Consider the following 20,094-nt stretch of genomic DNA (forward strand, 5'->3'; position numbering starts at 1 on the left):
CTCCATCTCTGGAGATATTTAAGAGTAGGTGTGACGTTATTGACATAAACTGGGATCGTCTAGATCATTGTTGCAACCAAGGTCCTGTAGTGGCACCCAAATCTTGTATGAAGGGGGTCAAATGGGGTGTCTAGGACAAGGTTATGGTTTACTGGTTATGATTATGCTGTCTATATGTGTGTATCAGTTTTGTAGTTAAAGTTATGAATATTGGCTCTATACTGTCTGTATGGCAAACTTATGCTGTGCTTCTGGGTGACATCCCAGACAAGCTGAGATTAGCTCTGCCTAGCCTGCTTGATGGCCCATTAAGGACCATCAGCTGTACAATGGATCCATTGAGAGAAGGCAGATACGCCTTGTAACTCAGCGAAGTATGCAGGGACTGGCCCATGTGACTCCAGACTCCATTTTGCTGTAAGGAGGTAACAAAGAGGTGTTCTTACTCCTGGAATAGACTATATAAGGCTGATGCCTCATCTCCATCTGGTCTTCAATCCTGCTTCACACCTCTGGAGGAACTTTGCTACAAGCTGAAGCTTTGAACAAAGGACTGAGGACCCATCCCAGCGGGGGATGTATTCCAGAGACTTGATTTGAACCTGCAGTTTATTCCATCGCTGCTGCAAGCCTGAACCAAGAACTGTGCCATTACTGTATGTAATTGATTCCATTTAACCAATTCTAACTCTCATCTCTATCTTTTTCCTTTTATGAATAAACCTTTAGATTTTAGATTCTAAAGGATTGGCAACAGCGTGATTTGTGGGTAAGATCTGATTTGTATATTGACCTGGGTCTGGGGCTTGGTCCTTTGGGATCAGGAGAACCTTTTTCTTTTACTGGGGTATTGGTTTTCATAACCATTTGTCCCCATAACAAGTGGCACTGGTGGTATTACTGGGAAACTGGGGTGTCTAAGGAGATTGCTTGTGAGACTTGCGGTTAGCCAGTGGGGTGAGACCGAAGTCCTAGTCTGGCTGGTTTGGTTTGCCTTAAAGGTGGAAAAAACCCCAGCCTTGGGCTGTAACTGCCCTGTTTGAGCAATTTGTCCTGAGTTGGCACTCTCAGTTGGGTTCCGCCAGAACCGCATTGTCACAGTGGCGTAGTCGTGCTTGGATCCACAGAACCAGGTCAATCAAGCTTTGGGTCAGAACCCCACGCTGTCCAAATTTGAATTTTGGGATTGAGAGTTTGTTGGTTAAAGAGCTGCTGCAATGGCTGAGCAAAGAGCATATGAGGGACTTGGCAAAAAAGCCCTGGAAAATTTGTGTTCAGAAAAGAGGATATGCTTTAGAAAGAAAGCTACAAATCAAGAACTGAGAAATCTGTTAATAGCCAGTGATCAGGGGGAAGAGCACAGCCCTTACCTGAGGCTGCAGAAGAGGCAGAAAAAATTAGGATGCAAAGGGTGACAAGTAAACTGCAATTTGAGCATGAACAGAAGCTAGCAGATCTTCGATTGCTGGAGAAGCAAAAAATAGCAGAATTAGAGAAAGAGGCTGCTGAGAGAGAGAAAGAGGCTGCTGAGAGAGAGAAAGAAGCTGATCAAAGAAAGAAGGAGGCTGATGAGAGAGAAGAGAGAGCTCGTAAGGGACGTCTAGAGCTGCTCGCTGCTGAACAGGAGACGGCCAGACTTCAGCTCCAAGTAATGGAAGAGCGGAGAAAGTCATCCCCACCTGGTACTCCACTTCCCCCCCGCCATGAGAAAAACTGGGAAAGGATGTGTCCCATTTACAATGATACTGAGGATATAGAGGAGTTTTTGTCTACCTTTGAACGCCTCTGCAATCTGTACCAGATCCCTGAGGGTCAGCGAATGCCTGTCCTGCTGACCAGACTGACTGGAAAAGCCAGGGAGGTGTTTAATGACTTGGGGGAACAAGAAGCCTTAGATTATGAGCGGTTTAAGGATTCTGTGTTAAGGCGGTTCAAGGTTACTCCTGAATCTTACAGAGTTAAGTTTAGAGAGTTTAAAATGTCTAAGGATTGTACTTTTGTAGAATGTGCTCATAAGCTGATGGGTTTTGTTAAAAAGTGGGTTATGGGAGCTAAGGCGCATGGGAGTTTTGAAAAACTGCTGGATTTAATAACTTTGGAACAGTTCTTAGACATTGTGCCTGACAATGTGAGAGCAGCTGTGTGTGACAGGGACCCTGAGTCAGTCCTACGGGCAGCAGAGATTGCGGATGCCCATACCCAAAACAGGGCTCGAGAAGGGTGTAAAACCCCCGGGAAAACTAATCACCATTCTCCCCAGTTCAAGAGGAGGGAAGGATTTAAAAATAAACCTGACTCTTCTAAAGGAGTTCAAGGGAGCCCCGAGGGTAGGAACTCACATCCCCAGCAGGTTACATGCTATCACTGTGGTATGCTGGGCCACATGAAACCAGACTGCCCGACACTGAAGGGCAGCCCAAAACCAGCAACCCCAAATGCCAGGGCCAATGCTAACCCTGTTGTTGTAAACTCACAGGCAAGCCACACAGAGCCCAGCATTGGTGCCCTGTGTGCAAATGCTGTTTCTGTGGTCTCGGAAGAATTCAACCTTAAAACTCACGTTAAAGCTAAATATGGGGGAAATAACGCAGAGTTTATTAGCAGTGCAGAAGTGAATGGAGTGAGGTGTATGGCATGGAGGGACACCGCAGCAGATATTACTCTGGTTAAAGCAAGTCTTGTCAGGAAGGAAGATTATTTGCCAGGTGAAGATGTAACTGTTGTAGCCTTATCTAAGTATTTTGTCAGGGTGCCTTTGGCTACAATCCACCTGAAATGGAAGGGATTGGAGGGCACCATGGTTGTGGGAGTAAAAGACATAATCCCTAAGGATATTATGATTGGAAATGATATTAAAGCTATGGTCAGTCAAGTTAATACAAACCAGGCACAGGAGAGGATTGATCCTAAGGTTGTGCCTATGGAGGGTTTCTCCAAAGGTTTGTCTTTGGAAAGTAGCTGTTTGGCTGTGAATGAAGTTTCTGAATGTCTATCTAATGTCTCAGAAGTAAATCTGGAATTAGATCAAGCGAAGGGAGAGGAGAACAAGAAGATTTTGGATAAGCCTAGGCAGTCTTGTGAGCTGATGGCTTTATCTAGTCAGCAGTTTGGGAAGGCAAGGAGAGTGGAAGATGAGTGTCCCTATACCTTATCTGTTTCCTGTGCGAAGAATAGTGACAGTGAAGGAAATGTGCCTGTGTCTGTCAGGGGTATTGACTTGCCTATGGAGGAAGCTACCCCAGTCTCCAAGCAGTTGTCTGTGAACAGCCCGGTGTGCTGGGACAAGGGAAATGAAATCCCAAACCGTATGTCTAGTAAAGGAAAATGCGTCTCCAACTCTTCTTTGTCTGTGGGGCAGACAGAAGGTGCCTTTCAGCCTGTGATGGTTGAGAATAGTGCAGTTGTCTCAGAGTTGGTTCTGGATTCAACTAAAGCCCAGGAAGGGAATGGTCCTAAGTTTGCATCTGCTGGGGAGAATGGCACCGTAACTAGGTTGCATCCAGTTAGTGTCTTAGCAAAATCCCAGAGATCAAACAATTCTGGTGCTTGTATTTTGCCTGTTGCTCATGTGTGGTTGGAGAAGGGTGTAACAACTCTGTCTGATCAGGGTGATACCCTAGCCAGGGCACAAGGAGAGCAGAAAGGTAATTTGGTTGTGGTACCTACGGACAGTTTAACAACTTGTAGCAAAAAGGAAAAAATTCCTAAGCTGGTGTGTGGCAAAGAGAAGGGAAGTATTTCTAACCTTTTATCTAGGAAGTCTATGGGTTCGCCTGAAAGGGGATTGTGTAGAGATCTGCCTGATGGGCCAAAGGTGATCCTGAATGCGAGTAAAACCCAGACAGAGTCTGTTGTTGCTCAGGAAAGTGTTCCTTTAGAGCAAGCCCTAGGTGAAGAGGGTAAGGGCAGAATTTCTGTGAGGGGTGAATTGCTGCTTAGAAAAGCTCCTGGAGAAAGGAATCCTCATGGTAATCTGGGCAAGCAGTTCCCTGCAACTGAAGGGTGTGAAAGTGATTTAATCAAGGAAGTTTCAGTTCCTAGCAGCCAAAAAGTGTCTGTTGTGAATGGATCCACTAACTTTCCTTGTAAAAGATCCAGTGTGGGTAGCTTTGAGAAGGTCTCAGAGGAAGTAAAAGTTGTTAAGGAATTGAGGCATCCCTATAACCAAGTGGTTGTGTGTGGCCAACTTGTTGGGGAGACAATGGTGTTGGAACAGGAATGTCTCCTTTCTGATTCTTTAAATGAGCAGTTTGTGCTTCAGGGTTTGAGGACAGATTTGGTTACTGATGTGTCAGAGCAGAGCAGTTTTATGGCTAAATGCTTGAGGATGCAGGGGAGAGCAAGCAAACTCTCACCCGCAGACTCTTTGGATTTGTGTAGTATCTCTTTAAGACAGAGTCCAGCCTTGAAAATGATAACAGGTACGAATATGAAAACTGGTGGACTGGCTCTGGTCTGGGGTAGTGCAAATTACTTGCCTGGCTGGGAAAGGAAGGACTTGCTAATAGCTGTTAGCAAAGAGGGCCCACCCCATCAGCCAGTGAATTCTGTTGAGCAAGAGAAATCAGGGTTTGATCCTGCAGGACAAGGAGGAAAGAGAACACTGAATTTTGCAAAGGGAAGCCACAGGTTAACCCTAAAATGCCCAAACTCCAATGGTATTGAGCCAAAGGGGTGGCATGACAAACATGATGTAGATGGACACTTGCAATGAACTTGTTGTTATTGCTAAATTTTGTAATGAATGTGTTGCTATTGCCACAAACTGTAAAAATGTACAATGTGTCTAATCTTTTGGAGAATCCCTTGAACATGTTAAAAAGAATACATGAGAACACACGTTATGTTAAAAGGCCTTGTTACACTGGTGTTTCACAGGTAATGCCTATAAACAATATGGGAACTTTTCACAGGGAAAAGGACATTCCAGACCTAATGTGCTGTATGAAAAGGAAGACGGAGGCACACTACCATATTGCTTTCATGGCTAAATGCCAAGATTCCTGTACTATGAAGAACATTAATATCTGCATTTATTCGATGTTAATGGGGTTCCAAACATTTGCCCGAGCTGGTATGGATAAAGTAGCTGTTTTCTTTAGCTCTTGGCAAGATCACATGAGACATACAGGAACCATGCTGCCAGAGCAGATCCAATCCACTATTGTTCTAACTAAGTTTTACCTTGAGGTTGTAAAGAGGTTCACTCATGTGGTTGAACATGATTTTGATAAACCATTTCTGTTATACACTGGTATGGCTTCTAACCCAATACTAGCTGTAGTGAGACAGAACCCAGGATGGGGAGCTCTTGGGACGCAGTCAGTGATGTTTGTGTCATCCCTTCCTGCATCAATTTTGTGTTGGGGGTGTGACGTTATTGACATAAACTGGGATCGTCTAGATCATTGTTGCAACCAAGGTCCTGTAGTGGCACCCAAATCTTGTATGAAGGGGGTCAAATGGGGTGTCTGGGACAAGGTTATGGTTTACTGGTTATGATTATGCTGTCTATATGTGTGTATCAGTTTTGTAGTTAAAGTTATGAATATTGGCTCTATACTGTCTGTATGGCAAACTTATGCTGTGCTTCTGGGTGACATCCCAGACAAGCTGAGATTAGCTCTGCCTAGCCTGCTTGATGGCCCATTAAGGACCATCAGCTGTACAATGGATCCATTGAGAGAAGGCAGATATGCCTTGTAACTCAGGGAAGTATGCAGGAACTGGCCCATGTGACTCCAGACTCCATTTGGCTGTAAGGAGGTAACAAAGAGGTGTTCTTACTCCTGGAATAGACTATATAAGGCTGATGCCTCATCTCCATCTGGTCTTCAATCCTGCTTCACACCTCTGGAGGAACTTTGCTACAAGCTGAAGCTTTGAACAAAGGACTGAGGACCCATCCCAGCGGGGGATGTATTCCAGAGACTTGATTTGAACCTGCAGTTTATTCCATCGCTGCTGCAAGCCTGAACCAAGAACTGTGCCATTACTGTATGTAATTGATTCCATTTAACCAATTCTAACTCTCATCTCTATCTTTTTCCTTTTATGAATAAACCTTTAGATTTTAGATTCTAAAGGATTGGCAACAGCGTGATTTGTGGGTAAGATCTGATTTGTATATTGACCTGGGTCTGGGGCTTGGTCCTTTGGGATCAGGAGAACCTTTTTCTTTTACTGGGGTATTGGTTTTCATAACCATTTGTCCCCATAACAAGTGGCACTGGTGGTATTACTGGGAAACTGGGGTGTCTAAGGAGATTGCTTGTGAGACTTGCGGTTAGCCAGTGGGGTGAGACCGAAGTCCTAGTCTGGCTGGTTTGGTTTGCCTTAAAGGTGGAAAAAACCCCAGCCTTGGGCTGTAACTGCCCTGTTTGAGCAATTTGTCCTGAGTTGGCACTCTCAGTTGGGTTCCGCCAGAACCGCATTGTCACAGTAGGTTAGATAAATGTCTATCAGGGATGGTCTAGACAGTATTTGGTCCTGCCATGCGGGCAGGGGACTGGACTCGATGACCTCTCGAGGTCCCTTCCAGTCCTAGAATCTATGAATCTATGAATCATTAGGGGGCTGTCCCTGGCTCTGGGGGAATGTGGGGGGTCAGGGGGCAGTGGGGAGATGACAGTAGCGAGCAGAGCCCTGGAGGAATGTGGAAATGGTGAGTGGGGGGAGAGGGGTTCCCAGTTCAGAGATGGTTCCATCCCCATCCCCCACCCTTTTTCCCATCCCACCACAGATGGCAGCGATGATGGAGGAGGAAAAGAGAAAAGCAGTAGAAGCCTCCAGGAGGAAATATGAACAATTTGTGCAGCTGCTGGTGATCACAGAAGGGCTGCGGGTCGGGAGTGAGGGTCACCGGCAGAGCTGGGGGGGCGGAGGGGCAAGGATGGGATAGCACGGGGCTGTGGTGGGTCGGAATTGAAGGGGCTGTGGGTGCATGACATGGTGGTGCCCCCTGTGGCTGGGAAACACTAGAACCCGTCCCTAATGGCCAATCTCTCCCGCTCCCCACAGGACCGTAGCCACCAGAGCATGCGCCGCTGCCTGAGTGTGAAGCCTGCGGAAATGCAGCGATGCCTGGAGGGGAAACGCCAGGAGCTGCTGGAGCGCTGCCGGGCGGAGCTGCGGGGTGAGGACCCCCAGAAACAGGCGGCCCTGGAGGAGCTGAAGGAGGAGCTGGACAAGCAGATGGACGAGTTCCTGACAGCCCATGTGCAGCGCTTTAATGTGAAGAAGGCCGAGTGGTTGGGCCTGGCCATGGGTCGGGGGGTGGTTCCTGGCAGTGGTGGGTGCGGCTATCGGAGTAGGCATCAGGGCGAGTGTAGTTGTAGTGGAGCTGGAGGAAGCAGTGGCCATTGGGGTTCTGGCTGGGGGCTTTGGCCTGATGCGGGGGAGGGTTCGGCAGCTGGGTGGGCCCCAGTTTGGATGGTAGGTGGCCTCGAGCAAGACAGGCACCAACACCCTAGGTCAGGGGGATGAGCGGGAGAGCAGGGCAGGGTGTTCAGATCAGGAGCCCCTTCTGTGGAGGGACACACAGCGGGAAGGAACCATCACACCTCACTCGGGTAAAGGGTCTGTCCCAGCCCTCAGCACTGGGAACCTCTGTATTCAAGGGGATAGATAGGTAGATTGATAGATAGATAGATGGGGCGTGTGGGGATAGATAGATAGATAGATGGGGTGTGTGGCGATAGATAGATAGATAGATAGATAGATAGATAGATAGATAGATAGATAGATAGATAGATAGATAGATAGTGTTGGAGAATAACAGAGTTCTCACTTTTTGTTTGGGTACAGCAAGTCAGATACTTGATTTTCTCTAACAATTGCGTAGAGGGAGAGAGCTAAACAGGTCTCTCTAGTGGTAAACAGTTACAGCAAACCTTTATACCTTTCATTACAAACAATAATAAGCAACAGCTGCATTTCGTTTATACATAGGCCATCTTGATATCTTATTTTTCTCACTTGTTTTGACTCTAGTCTACATACAATATTTTCTACACATTATCTACACAAGATCGCAACAACTTCTCACACAGTTCTTTCCCACTCGCCTCACACAATCCTCGCGTCTACAAATCTCGCGTTATTAGGGTTACAGTTAGCCTGACTCTTGCTAACAAACTGTCATGCTTTGCAATCCCCTTCCTGTCAGTTTTTTCTCTGCTTCCACAACCCCCACTTTTGTACTACTAGTACAACCAATATTTTTCAATTTTTATTTGCATTAAGTTTTGGAATTTAGATTTTACATTGGATGCTTTAATCTTAGAGGGTTTGATTGGATGTAATGATAATGCATGATGAGCATGGACATGAAAGGTATTATTATTATTATGTTTTCTACAATAATAATAACATACTTTTACACTAGCTAACAACAATGCAAGCAATAACATTTTTATAGCGAGAATATGATGGGGTTGTTGTACATTTTTAGTTATAAAACATAATATATTATATTTAGTACATAAGGTGGACATTTTATAAGCTGTATGAAAGACATACTTTTTAACTTGATATATATTTTGAAGCATGTGAATTTGCTTCTGTACTTTAGAGATTTTTTGAACCTTTGGTAACAGTGAAAGCAAATTTTGAAATTGATTTTGGTATTAAACTAGTTTAATTAAAGGGTCTTTGGAACTTAAGGGCTATTTGCAAAACTTTATTTGCAGGCCAGTAGATAATATGATTGCTGCAGTGGTAGTGAGATTAAAATATATGTCGTGCAATGTGGTGGCATTAATATACACACAGTTATTATTAGCTTGGAAAAGTAAATGTTTTGTTAGGGTAGTTTTTTGTTTTTTATTTTTTTAGCAAACGTAATTATGAACAGTGACAACTTTTTTTGGTTTTAGTTTACGTATACACTGAAGCTGTGGGGGTTTTAACGGCCAAAATGTCCATTGACTTTCTAACTTTATTTAAATGTCAGGTGTAATTTTAGGAGCACTGACTAAAAATTGATTGGGCATACCAGGTAGTTTAATTTTTTAGATGTTTTGGTGAATTACCCAATTCCACATGCATTTTTTTCATGGACCCGGCAGGATTCGGTATGTGGGAGCCCACACCCCCCTAACCGGTTCATATGCTTGGAAGGAGCACTGAGAACGTCCGCACTTTCACCCAGAAAGTCTCCAAGTATGTTTTTATGGCCACAGATTAGATGGTACTTCTGATGTGTCTGTAAGGGCAGTGGGCCAAGCCTGATGCTCAAGATCATTTTGAATGGCCATTAGCTGGTTATTTAGGAAATTCTGAATTTTTGAACTTGCTAGATTTTACTGCAATGCCTTTTTAGCCTTAGTGATATTTAATATATCACTTTTAGACTCCGCACCCGAGACTCATGGAGTCTCTTTGTCGCTTTCTTTTACCAATAGACAAATTGCTCCCACTGAGTATCAGAGGCTTTTGGCGAAGCCAGGGTTTTTCTGAGATATGTAAGTTTATTTAAATTGAAGGTACCTTCTAGTGGCCATTGTTTAGATGGATTTGCACGCGTGTAAAGATTTCAATTCTCTAAATACCTGCAGGTTTTCGGACCATAATGTACGTACATGAAATAAGCTGGGGTACTCTTAGGGGGTGAGAGGGAATGCTTAGACTGTTCCCCACCCATTTTTTAATTACACACACAGGGAGGATGCCCTGTCCGCGCTAGCGGCTCAGAAATTAAGGATCACTCCTGTGACATAGTGGGTTATGGGAGCTAAGGCGCATGGGAGTTTTGAAAAATTGCTGGATTTAATAACTTTGGAACAGTTCTTAGACATTGTGCCTGACAATGTGAGAGCAGCTGTGTGTGACAGGGACCCTGAGTCAGTCCTACGGGCAGCAGAGATTGCGGATGCCCATACCCAAAACAGGGCTCGAGAAGGGTGTAAAACCCCGGGGAAAACTGATCACCATTCTCCCCAGTTCAAGAGGAGGGAAGGATTTAAAAATAAACCTGACTCTTCTAAAAGAGTTCAAGGGGGCCCAGAGGGTAGGAACTCACATCCCAGAACGGAACAGGTTACATGCTATCGCTGTGGTATGCTGGGCCACATGAGACCAGACTGCCCGACACTGAAGGGCAGCCCAAAACCAGCAACCCCAAATGCCACAGCCAATGCTAACCCTGTTGTTGTAAACTCACAGGCAAGCCACACAGAGCCCAGCATTGGTGCCCTGTGTGCAAATGCTGTTTCTGTGGTCTCTGAAGAATTTGACCTTAAAACTCACATTAAAGCTAAATATGGGGGAAATAACGCAGAGTTTATTAGCAGTGCCGAAGTGAATGGAGTGAGGTGTATGGCATGGAGGGACACCGCAGCAGATATTACTCTGGTTAAAGCAAGTCTTGTCAGGAAGGAAGATTATTTGCCAGGTGAAGATGTAACTGTTGTAGCCTTATCCAAGTATTTTGTCGGGGTGCCTTTGGCTAAAATCCACCTGAAATGGAAGGGATTGGAGGGCACCATGGTTGTGGGAGTAAAAGACATAATCCCTAAGGATATTATGATTGGAAATGATATTAAAGCTATGGTCAGTCAAGTTAATACAAACCAGGCACAAGAGAGGATTGATCCTAAGGTTATGCCTATGGAGGGTTTCTCCAAAAGTTTGTCTTTGGAAAGTAGCTGTTTGGCTGTGAATGAAGTTTCTGAATGTCTATCTAATGTCTCAGAAGTAAACCTGGAATTAGATCAAGCGAAGGGAGAGGAGAACAAGGAGATTTTGGATGAGCCTAGGCAGTCTTGTGAGCTGATGGCTTTATCTAGTCAGCAGTTTGGGAAGGCAAGGAGAGTGGAAGATGAGTGTCCCTATACCTTATCTGTTTCCTGTGCGAAGAATAGTGACAGTGAAGGAAATGTGCCTGTGTCTGTCAGGGGTATTGACTTGCCTATGGAGGAAGCTACCCCAGTCTCCAAGCAGTTGTCTGTGAACAGCCGGGTGTGCTGGGACAAGGGAAATGAAATCCCAAACTGTATGTCTAGTAAAGGAAAATGCGTCGCCAACTCTTTTTTGTCTGTGGAGCAGACAGAAGGTGCCTTTCGGCCTGTGATGGTTGAGAGTAATTTAGTTGTCTCAGAGTTGGTTCTGGATTTAACTAAAGCCCAGGAAGGGAATGGTCCTAAGTTTGCATCTGCTGGGGAGAATGGCACCGTAACTAGGTTGCATCCAGTTAGTGTCTTAGCAAAATCCCAGAGACCAGACAATTCTGGTGCTTGTATTTGGCCTGTTGCTCATGTGTGGTTGGAGAAGGGTGTAACAACTCTGTCTGATCAGGGTGATACCCTAGCCAGGGCACAAGGAGAGCAGAAAGGTAATTTGGTTGTGGTACCTACGGACAGTTTAACAACTTGTAGCAAAAAGGAAAAAATTCCTAAGCTTGTGTGTGGCAAAGAGAAGGGAAATATTTCTAACCTTTTATCAAGGAAGTCTATGGGTTCGCCTGAAAGGGGATTGTGTAGAGATCTGCCTGATGGGCCAAAGGTGATCCTGAATGTAAGTAAGACCCAGACAGAGTCTGTTGTTGCTCAGGAAAGTGTTCCTTTAGAGCAAGCCCTAGGTGAAGAGGGTAAGGGCAGAATTTCTGTGAGGGGTGAATTGCTGCTTAGAAAAGCTCCTGGAGAAAGGAATCCTCATGGTATTCGGTGCAAGCAGTTCCCTGCAACTGAAGGGTGTGAGAGTGATTTAATCAAGGAAGTTTCAGTTCCTAGCAGCCAAAAATTGTCTGTTGTGAATGGATCCACTGACTTTCCTTTTAAAAGATCCAGTGTGGGTAGCTTTGAGAAGGTCTCAGAGGAAGTAAAAGTTGTTAAGGAATTGAGGCAGCCCTATAACCAAGTGCCTGTGTGGGGCCAACCTGTTGGGGAGACAATGGTGTTGGAACAGGAATGTCTCCTTTCTGATTCTTTAAATGAGCAGTTTGTGCTTCAGGGTTTGAGGACAGATTTGGTTACTGATGTGTCAGAGCAGAGCAGTTTTATGGCTGAATGCTTGAGGATGCGGGGGAGAGCGAGCAAAGTCTCACCCGCAGACTCTTTGGATTTGTGTGGTATCTCTTTAAGGCAGAGTCCAGCCTTGGAAATGATAGCAGTTAAGGATGTGAAAACTGGTGGACTGGCTGTGGTCTGGGGTAGTGCAAATTACTTGCCTGGCTGGGAAAGGGAGGACTTGTGTAAGGGGACTGTTGCCCCCTTATTAACATTCAGTGGGGGTGTTTTGGTTGGCTAGCTCCCAGCACTAAAAGGGGAAGGGTCGAGGGCAAATCAGGAGCCTGAGACTGACAGTCCCCAGGAACCATGGGGAGAGGCCAATGCTCCAGATCAGCCTGATTGACAGGGCGGGCAGGCTAATCAGGGAGTCAGGAGGCCAGAGGGGGTCCCGTCCTCCGTGTGAACTGGAATGGCCTGAGTCAGACTGAGTGGGGCCGAGCTAAGGAGAGAGCAGGGGCCCAAGCTGAGCTGGAGAGCAGAACCGTGCCAGATCCAGAGCCAGAGACGCAGCCCAGGGAGAGCAGATCCTGTGCTGGGAGCAGAGGTGCAGCCGCAGAGCCAGAGACGCAGCCCAGGGAGAGCAGATCCTGTGCTGGGAGTGGAGCTGCAGCCACAGAGCCAGAGACGCAGCCCGGGGAGAGCAGATCCTGTGCTGGGAGCAGAGGTGCAGCCGCAGAGCCAGAGACGCAGCCCAGGGAGAGTAGATCCTGTGCTGGGAGTGGAGCTGCAGCCACAGAGCCAGAGACGCAGCCCAGGGAGAGCAGATCCTGTGCTGGGAGCAGAGCTGCAGCCGCAGAGCCAGGTGTGGTGAGCAAGTGGGGCCAGCCAAGGGGGAACCTGGTCAAAGGGCCCAGCACAGAAAGACACCCCCAGACAAGGGCCCTTGCAGGCAAGACCGGGAGGGGGACCTTAACCCTACGGGGGGCTGACGCTGGGAAGAAGGGTCCCACCACTCAAAGCCCGGAGGTGTGTGGCCACCACCATTGCAAGTGTCCAACCCGCAGCGTCTCTGCAGCACGGCCTGGGCCTGAGAAGGAGGCCTGGGACCTACAAGAAGCAGACTGTGACCTGCCCTGACATTCCAGAGACACTGGTTGTGATGTTCCCTGCCACAGAGCAGGGTGATGTGTTTTCCTTTAACCTTTCCCATTTTTCCTTGTTCTTTTCTTTAGATTAATTGTTAATTAAACAACTTGTATTTGCTTTAAATTGTATGGAATAATCAGTGGGTCAGGGAGGTGCCCAGTGTAAAGAGAGTACCCCGGAGTGGGGACACCCTAGCCCCTGTCCTAGGTGACCACAGCAGGGTTGGGGGTCGAGCCCCCCAGGAATCCTGGGCCCAGCCTTGTTGGGGTTACGAGGACTCAGCCAGACAGGAGAGTGGAAGGGGAGCCCTCAAGGGCAGGGAGGCCTCTGGGTAAAGGAAGTGGGAGCGGGGACTCAGATCCTTTCGCTTGCCCACCTCACCGGGGTAGTGCAGAAGTCAGGAAATTTCCCCACAATAGCGGGACCATTCCCCCGCTTACATAATTGGCGTCACGAACAGGATCCTATCCACAGGGTCCATCCCATTGGTTTTCTGGTTAAGTTCTAGTAGCATGGTCCGGGCCTAGTTGAGCACCCTACCATGGCTGGAATTGAAGAACTACGAACCCAGTTTGCTAAACTTCAGCGCAGATTATCAGACCAAGCGGAGGCATTACAGCAAGCTAGAACTGAACAGAGAGAAGCCTTATCGCTGGCCAAGGCAGTAATAGAGCAACAGACAGCAGAAGCTAAGAAACCCCCTACTATTTATGTCCCACGGGAGCGGAAGGTCACGGAGTTTGGTGGCTTCCCGACTAGACCAGGAGACATTACAGTAGAGGAGTGGGTCAAGTCTGTGAAGGCGGCTCTGCGTGTGCTAAGAGTACCTGAAGAAGATCATGTGGACTTCATAGAGGAGCACCTCAAGGGCCAGGCCAAGGCCACAGTAAAGTTCATGGCAGTGGCAGACAAAAAAAATGTGGAAAAGATATTTGAACTCCTCCTAGAAGTGTATGGGGACAAGGTACCTATTGGAACCCGACTAAAGGAGTTCTTTGAGAGAAAGCAGGAGCCCGGTGAAACTATCCGGGCATATGCATATGACCTCCAGGAGAAAATGAGCAGAGTGGAGCGGCGAGACCCTCAGCGAGTTCCAGACCCAGATACGGTTCTGAAAGAGCAGTTAGTGCTGGGGCTCCAGGATGATTCCCTCCGCCGTGAAATGAAAAGGAGGTTTAAGGAAGAGCCCAGTAAGAAGTTCCATGAACTCATGCAGGCTGCTATTATGTGGTCAGAAGAAGAGGAAGTTCCTGTGGCAGAGACAGCAAAGACTAACCCCCGTACACGAAGTGGCGGCCTTGTGAATGCAGCTGCTGGGGAAAAGGCCCTGCCCCAAACACAGCTAACATTGGAAAGCTTGAGTGAAGCTGTCCAAAAACTGGCGGTCCAGCAGGGGGAGATGCTGAAAGTGATGACTGAGGTGATGAAAGGAAAACCTCCCACTAATATGCCAAGATATCCAAGGGCCCCAGGATCCCGAAGATCTCCACTGAAGGACGAGCTGGGAAGATACATTTGTTATACTTGCGAAAGGCCAGGACATACTAGCCGAGATTGTACACTGAGAAGGAGACTGGAGTCCCAGGCGCCTGAAATTCAAAAGGCACCGGGAGCAAGCAGCCAACCATCAGAAGGCCAAGTGGGGACTGAAGGGTTTCTACGGCTGTCCCTAGGAAAAGGGCAGTGTGTCAGCAGCAAGGAAAAGGACCCTGATGATGTTAGTGTATTCAACGACTTCTGTGGCCGAGCTTTCGGGGACTGCTTGACAGTGGATATAACCATAGCAGGGGTGAGAACCCGCTGTTTGATAGACACTGGCTCAGAAGTCACCACTATTTCTGAATCATATTTCCGAAACTACTTAAAAGAGAGAGATCTGACCATGCATAATACCCGATTTGTACAGCTAACGGCAGCTAATGGACTTGCCATCCCTGTGGTGGGGTGTCTTGAAGCTGATGTAGGGTACATGGGTCGAACAATCCCTGGGAAATGCATTTTTATCCTAAAGGACACAGCTTCAGGAAAGACTTTAATGGAGAACAGAGTACCGGGAATTCTCGGGATGAATATTATAAGAGAGCTGAAAGAATTACTGTTGGTAGGAGAAGGAACCCTGGAGATGAACCGTCACGGGCAGCCTAGGAAGGACGCTACACTGAAGCGGGTACTAGCCCAAGTGGAGAGACATGGACGTTTCCCGGGTCCAACGGGACAAATTGGCTATGTTAAGGTGGCAGGGAGACAGAAGGTGGTTATACCTCCCTGGAGTGAGAAGATTATTGATGGGCGCTGCCGGGTGCCAAGCGACTTTGACGGATACAGAGTGCTTGTCGAGCCAACACCTGGGGCCAGTCTCCCTAATGGGCTCCTGGTTGCAAATGTACTTGCTAATGCCAGCAAAGGAAAAGTGCCAGTCAGGCTGTTAAACTCAAGTAAGAAGGCCATAAAATTGTACCCCCGAACCAGAGTGGCAGAGGTACACCGTCCTGAAGGAGTGGTGCCCCCATTGGGGGTGGCCTTGGAAGAAAATGGGGATGAGCTGCGGGTGATAGAAGTAAAAAAAGGCACACAGGTTACCACATCGCAAGCGGCACCTGATGGAGAGCTACCCATTCCAGTCCAAGTGGACCTCCAACAGCTAACCCCTACACAGGTTGGCCGTTTGCGGGCGCTACTGGAGAAACATCAAGAGGTCTTTTCCAGGGATGAGCGGGACTTTGGTTACACCACCACAGTGACACACCAAATAGCCACTGGAGATGCTGTCCCGATAAAACAGAGACACCGGCGGATCTCACCACGAGTGTTCCAGGAGGTAAAAAAACACATTCTGGACCTAGTGACTCAAGGTGTCCTTAAAGAAAGCCACAGTCCGTGGGCATCACCCGCAGTGATTGTAATAAAAAAAGATGGTGGGGTGCGATTTTGCTGTGACTACAGGAAACTGAATGAGGTAACGCACAAGGATGCCTACCCGCTACCCCGGGTGGAAGAGTCACTGGATGCATTAGGAAGTGCAAGAGTGTTTTCAACCCTCGATTTAACTTCTGGTTATTTCCAGGTTGCAGTGGAAGAACGAGACCGGGAAAAGACAGCAGTGACGACTCCGTTTGGGCTGTTTGAATGGACACGTATGCCATTCGGCTTGTGTAATGCACCTGCTACGTTCCAGAGACTAATGGAGGGGGTGTTAGGAGACTATATCTTAGACACTTTGCTGATATACCTGGACGATGTTATTGTGTTTTCCAAGGATTTTGAGAGTCATATGGAAAAATTGGACTTGGTTTTCACACGATTGAAGGAACATGGATTGAAGCTGAAGCCAAGTAAGTGCTGCCTCCTACGTGAAAAAGTCAAATTCTTGGGCCATGTGATTTCAAAGGATGGAATCCAGGTAGATGAAGAGAAGACCAGGGCGCTGGAAAATTGGCCGGTCCCCAAGAATGCCAAGCAAGTGCGGCAGGCTCTAGGTTTCATGAGCTATTACAGACGATTTGTTCCAAAGTTTGCACACATTGCTGCACCACTATATGGACTAGTGGGCCAGCCTGCCCAAAGGAAGGGAAGGGATCAATGTTTTGTGTGGGATGATGCCTGTCAGACAGCTTTTGACAAATTAAGACATCGGCTGATGTCACCACCTGTGCTTGCATATCCTGACTTTAGCCTGCCATTTATAGTGACAACAGACGGGAGCCTGCACGGCCTAGGTGCGGTGCTCAGCCAGAAGCAAGAGGGGGCCGAGCGTGTGATCGCATATGCGAGCCGAGGGCTGAGGAGGTCAGAAAGAAATGACAAAAACTACAGTGCTTTTAAACTAGAACTGTTGGCCTTGAAGTGGGCTATCACTGAAAAATTTAAGGATTATTTAGTGTACTCTAAATTCACGGTAATCTCAGACCACAATCCACTCCGATACCTGGCAACGGCTAACTTAGGTGCAATTGAACACCGCTGGGTGGCCCAACTCGCTGAGTTCACTTTTGAAGTACAGTATAAACCTGGAAGGCAGAACATCAATGCTGACACCCTGTCTAGATTGCCTCTGGAGGAGGAGTCAGAAGAGGGCGAGGATCTGGAGAAAGACTTCCTAGTCATTCCTGCAGATGTTGTGCGTACGTGTTTGTGGCTAGAGAATCCAAAGCCCGAGGACGAAGTGACGGTAAAGGATGCAGTACAAAACCTGGTAAGAGGAGAGAGCGCAATAATCTCGGGGTACTCATGGGAGGAGATTCAAACTCTGCAACGAGAAGGTGATGTTGGACCTGTCTTAGTGGCAGTCATGAGCCAAACGAGGCCAGACCGGAGATTTGGGGCCAGATACCCCCAGTCTAAGAAGCTAGCCAGACAGTGGGAACGACTTAGATTACATCGTGGAGTGCTGTTCCGGGTAACATATCATCCCCGAGATGGTGAAGAAGTGTGGCAGTTAGTGGTGCCTGTGTCACTCCGCCGTCAAGTTTATGAAGCCAGGCATGATCATGGGGGGCATTTTGGAGACAGGAGCACTCTGGAGGTAATGAGGAGAAACTATTACTGGCCCACGATGGGTAGCGACGTGCAAGTGTGGATCCGTCAGTGCAAACGGTGTGCCTTAGCCAAGGATGTGTTTCCTCCCAACCGAGCCCCTTTGACCTGTACTAATGTGACTGCCCCAATGGAGGTCCTAGCAATGGATTACACACGGCTAGAGAGATCTTCAGAGGGGTATGAGAACATACTGGTTCTCACGGACATGTTCACCCGATTCACTGTTGCAGTTCCAACTAGAAACCAGACAGCGCGGACAACGGCTGAAGCCCTCATAAAACACTGGTTTGTGTACTATGGTTGTCCGGCACGGTTACACTCGGATCAGGGGAGGAATTTTGAATCAGAGGTGATATCTGAATTGTGTAAATTGTATGGCATAGCCAAAAGCCGAACAACACCCTATCACCCGCAAGGAAATGCTCAGTGCGAGAGATTTAACCGGACAATGCATGACATGCTAAGAACGCTCCCGCCAGAAAAGAAGCGAGCCTGGCAGGAACATCTTCCTGAGCTGGTGTTGGCCTATAACAGCCATGTCCATTCGTCGACAGGTTACGCTCCTTTTTATCTCATGTTTGGGAGGGATCCCAGGTTGCCATTGGATATTCTGGACAGAGAGGGCCCTGAGGAGGATGAGGTGACCAATTTGGATGACTGGGTCAAAGGTCACCATGACAGGCTGAAGATAGCCTGTGACGTTGCTCTCAATACAACTAAAGACACAGCCCGGAGTAGGAAAAGGACTTATGATCGCAAGTCCAGTGGGGCTCTCATCAGGCCTGGTGACCGTGTACTAGTTCGTAACCATAGACACCGGGGGCGTAATAAAATACAGGACAAATGGGAGTCAAATCCCCACATTGTAGTCGCTCACAACAATCCTGAGCTACCAGTTTACACCATCCGGCCTGAACGAGGAGGTCCTGAGAGAGTAGTACATAGGGACCAGTTGAAACATTGCACTCTTAGTCCAGACAGGGACCATAGGAGGCGTAGATCAGTACGCCCCGAGGAGGCTGAAACCAATTGGGAAATGGTTCTAGTCCCACAAACCGAATATAGAGAGGGACCGAGTGGGGCAAACCCAAACCCTAACGAGAATGGCCAGATCCTTCAAACTGACCCAGTATTACCCGAGGATAGGGAAATAGAAAATATGGGTAACGAACCACCAGTCTTAAGAAGGTCCCAGAGGGCTAATAAGGGTGTACTTCCTGTTAGACTTAGAGATAATTATGTTATTGGTTCTATGTAGTGTTTTAATGAATATTGTTATGTATGGTATTAAGAAGTAGATGTGGAATGTTAAATATGTTAAATGTTCTTTTGATAATTGTTAATGGGTTGTTGATATACAATGACATGGGTTATGTTGTTACCATGGGGCCCGGATGTACCGGTGTGAATATTGTGGATGTGGCAGTATTTTAGCAAGGGGGAATGTAAGGGGACTGTTGCCCCCTTATTAACATTCAGTGGGGGTGTTTTGGTTGGCTAGCTCCCAGCACTAAAAGGGGAAGGGTCGAGGGCAAATCAGGAGCCTGAGACTGACAGTCCCCAGGAACCATGGGGAGAGGCCAATGCTCCAGATCAGCCTGATTGACAGGGCGGGCAGGCTAATCAGGGAGTCAGGAGGCCAGAGGGGGTCCCGTCCTCCGTGTGAACTGGAATGGCCTGAGTCAGACTGAGTGGGGCCGAGCTAAGGAGAGAGCAGGGGCCCAAGCTGAGCTGGAGAGCAGAACCGTGCCAGATCCAGAGCCAGAGACGCAGCCCAGGGAGAGCAGATCCTGTGCTGGGAGCAGAGGTGCAGCCGCAGAGCCAGAGACGCAGCCCAGGGAGAGCAGATCCTGTGCTGGGAGTGGAGCTGCAGCCACAGAGCCAGAGACGCAGCCCGGGGAGAGCAGATCCTGTGCTGGGAGCAGAGGTGCAGCCGCAGAGCCAGAGACGCAGCCCAGGGAGAGTAGATCCTGTGCTGGGAGTGGAGCTGCAGCCACAGAGCCAGAGACGCAGCCCAGGGAGAGCAGATCCTGTGCTGGGAGCAGAGCTGCAGCCGCAGAGCCAGGTGTGGTGAGCAAGTGGGGCCAGCCAAGGGGGAACCTGGTCAAAGGGCCCAGCACAGAAAGACACCCCCAGACAAGGGCCCTTGCAGGCAAGACCGGGAGGGGGACCTTAACCCTACGGGGGGCTGACGCTGGGAAGAAGGGTCCCACCACTCAAAGCCCGGAGGTGTGTGGCCACCACCATTGCAAGTGTCCAACCCGCAGCGTCTCTGCAGCACGGCCTGGGCCTGAGAAGGAGGCCTGGGACCTACAAGAAGCAGACTGTGACCTGCCCTGACATTCCAGAGACACTGGTTGTGATGTTCCCTGCCACAGAGCAGGGTGATGTGTTTTCCTTTAACCTTTCCCATTTTTCCTTGTTCTTTTCTTTAGATTAATTGTTAATTAAACAACTTGTATTT

General features: G+C 47.9%; 1 protein-coding gene across 1 annotated transcript; it reads left to right on the top strand.

The window, feature by feature from the left end:
* The first annotated feature begins 12,183 nt into the window (after positions 1-12,183).
* On the top strand, positions 12,184-18,943 carry LOC135977995 (uncharacterized). Its single transcript, XM_065579118.1, has one exon. The coding sequence runs from the start codon at positions 13,636-13,638 to the stop codon at positions 18,886-18,888; it is 5,253 nt and encodes a 1,750-aa protein (XP_065435190.1). The 5' UTR covers positions 12,184-13,635; the 3' UTR covers positions 18,889-18,943.
* The last annotated feature ends 1,151 nt before the right edge of the window (positions 18,944-20,094 follow it).

The sequence above is a fragment of the Chrysemys picta genome, unplaced genomic scaffold, assembly GCF_011386835.1.
Source record: "Chrysemys picta bellii isolate R12L10 unplaced genomic scaffold, ASM1138683v2 scaf94, whole genome shotgun sequence".
Lineage (NCBI taxonomy): Eukaryota > Metazoa > Chordata > Testudines > Emydidae > Chrysemys > Chrysemys picta.

What these genes read in the sequence shown, in the direction of transcription:
- LOC135977995 (XM_065579118.1), top strand. Translation starts at nt 13,636, where the DNA reads ATGGCTGGAATTGAAGAACTACGAACCCAGTTTGCTAAACTTCAGCGC.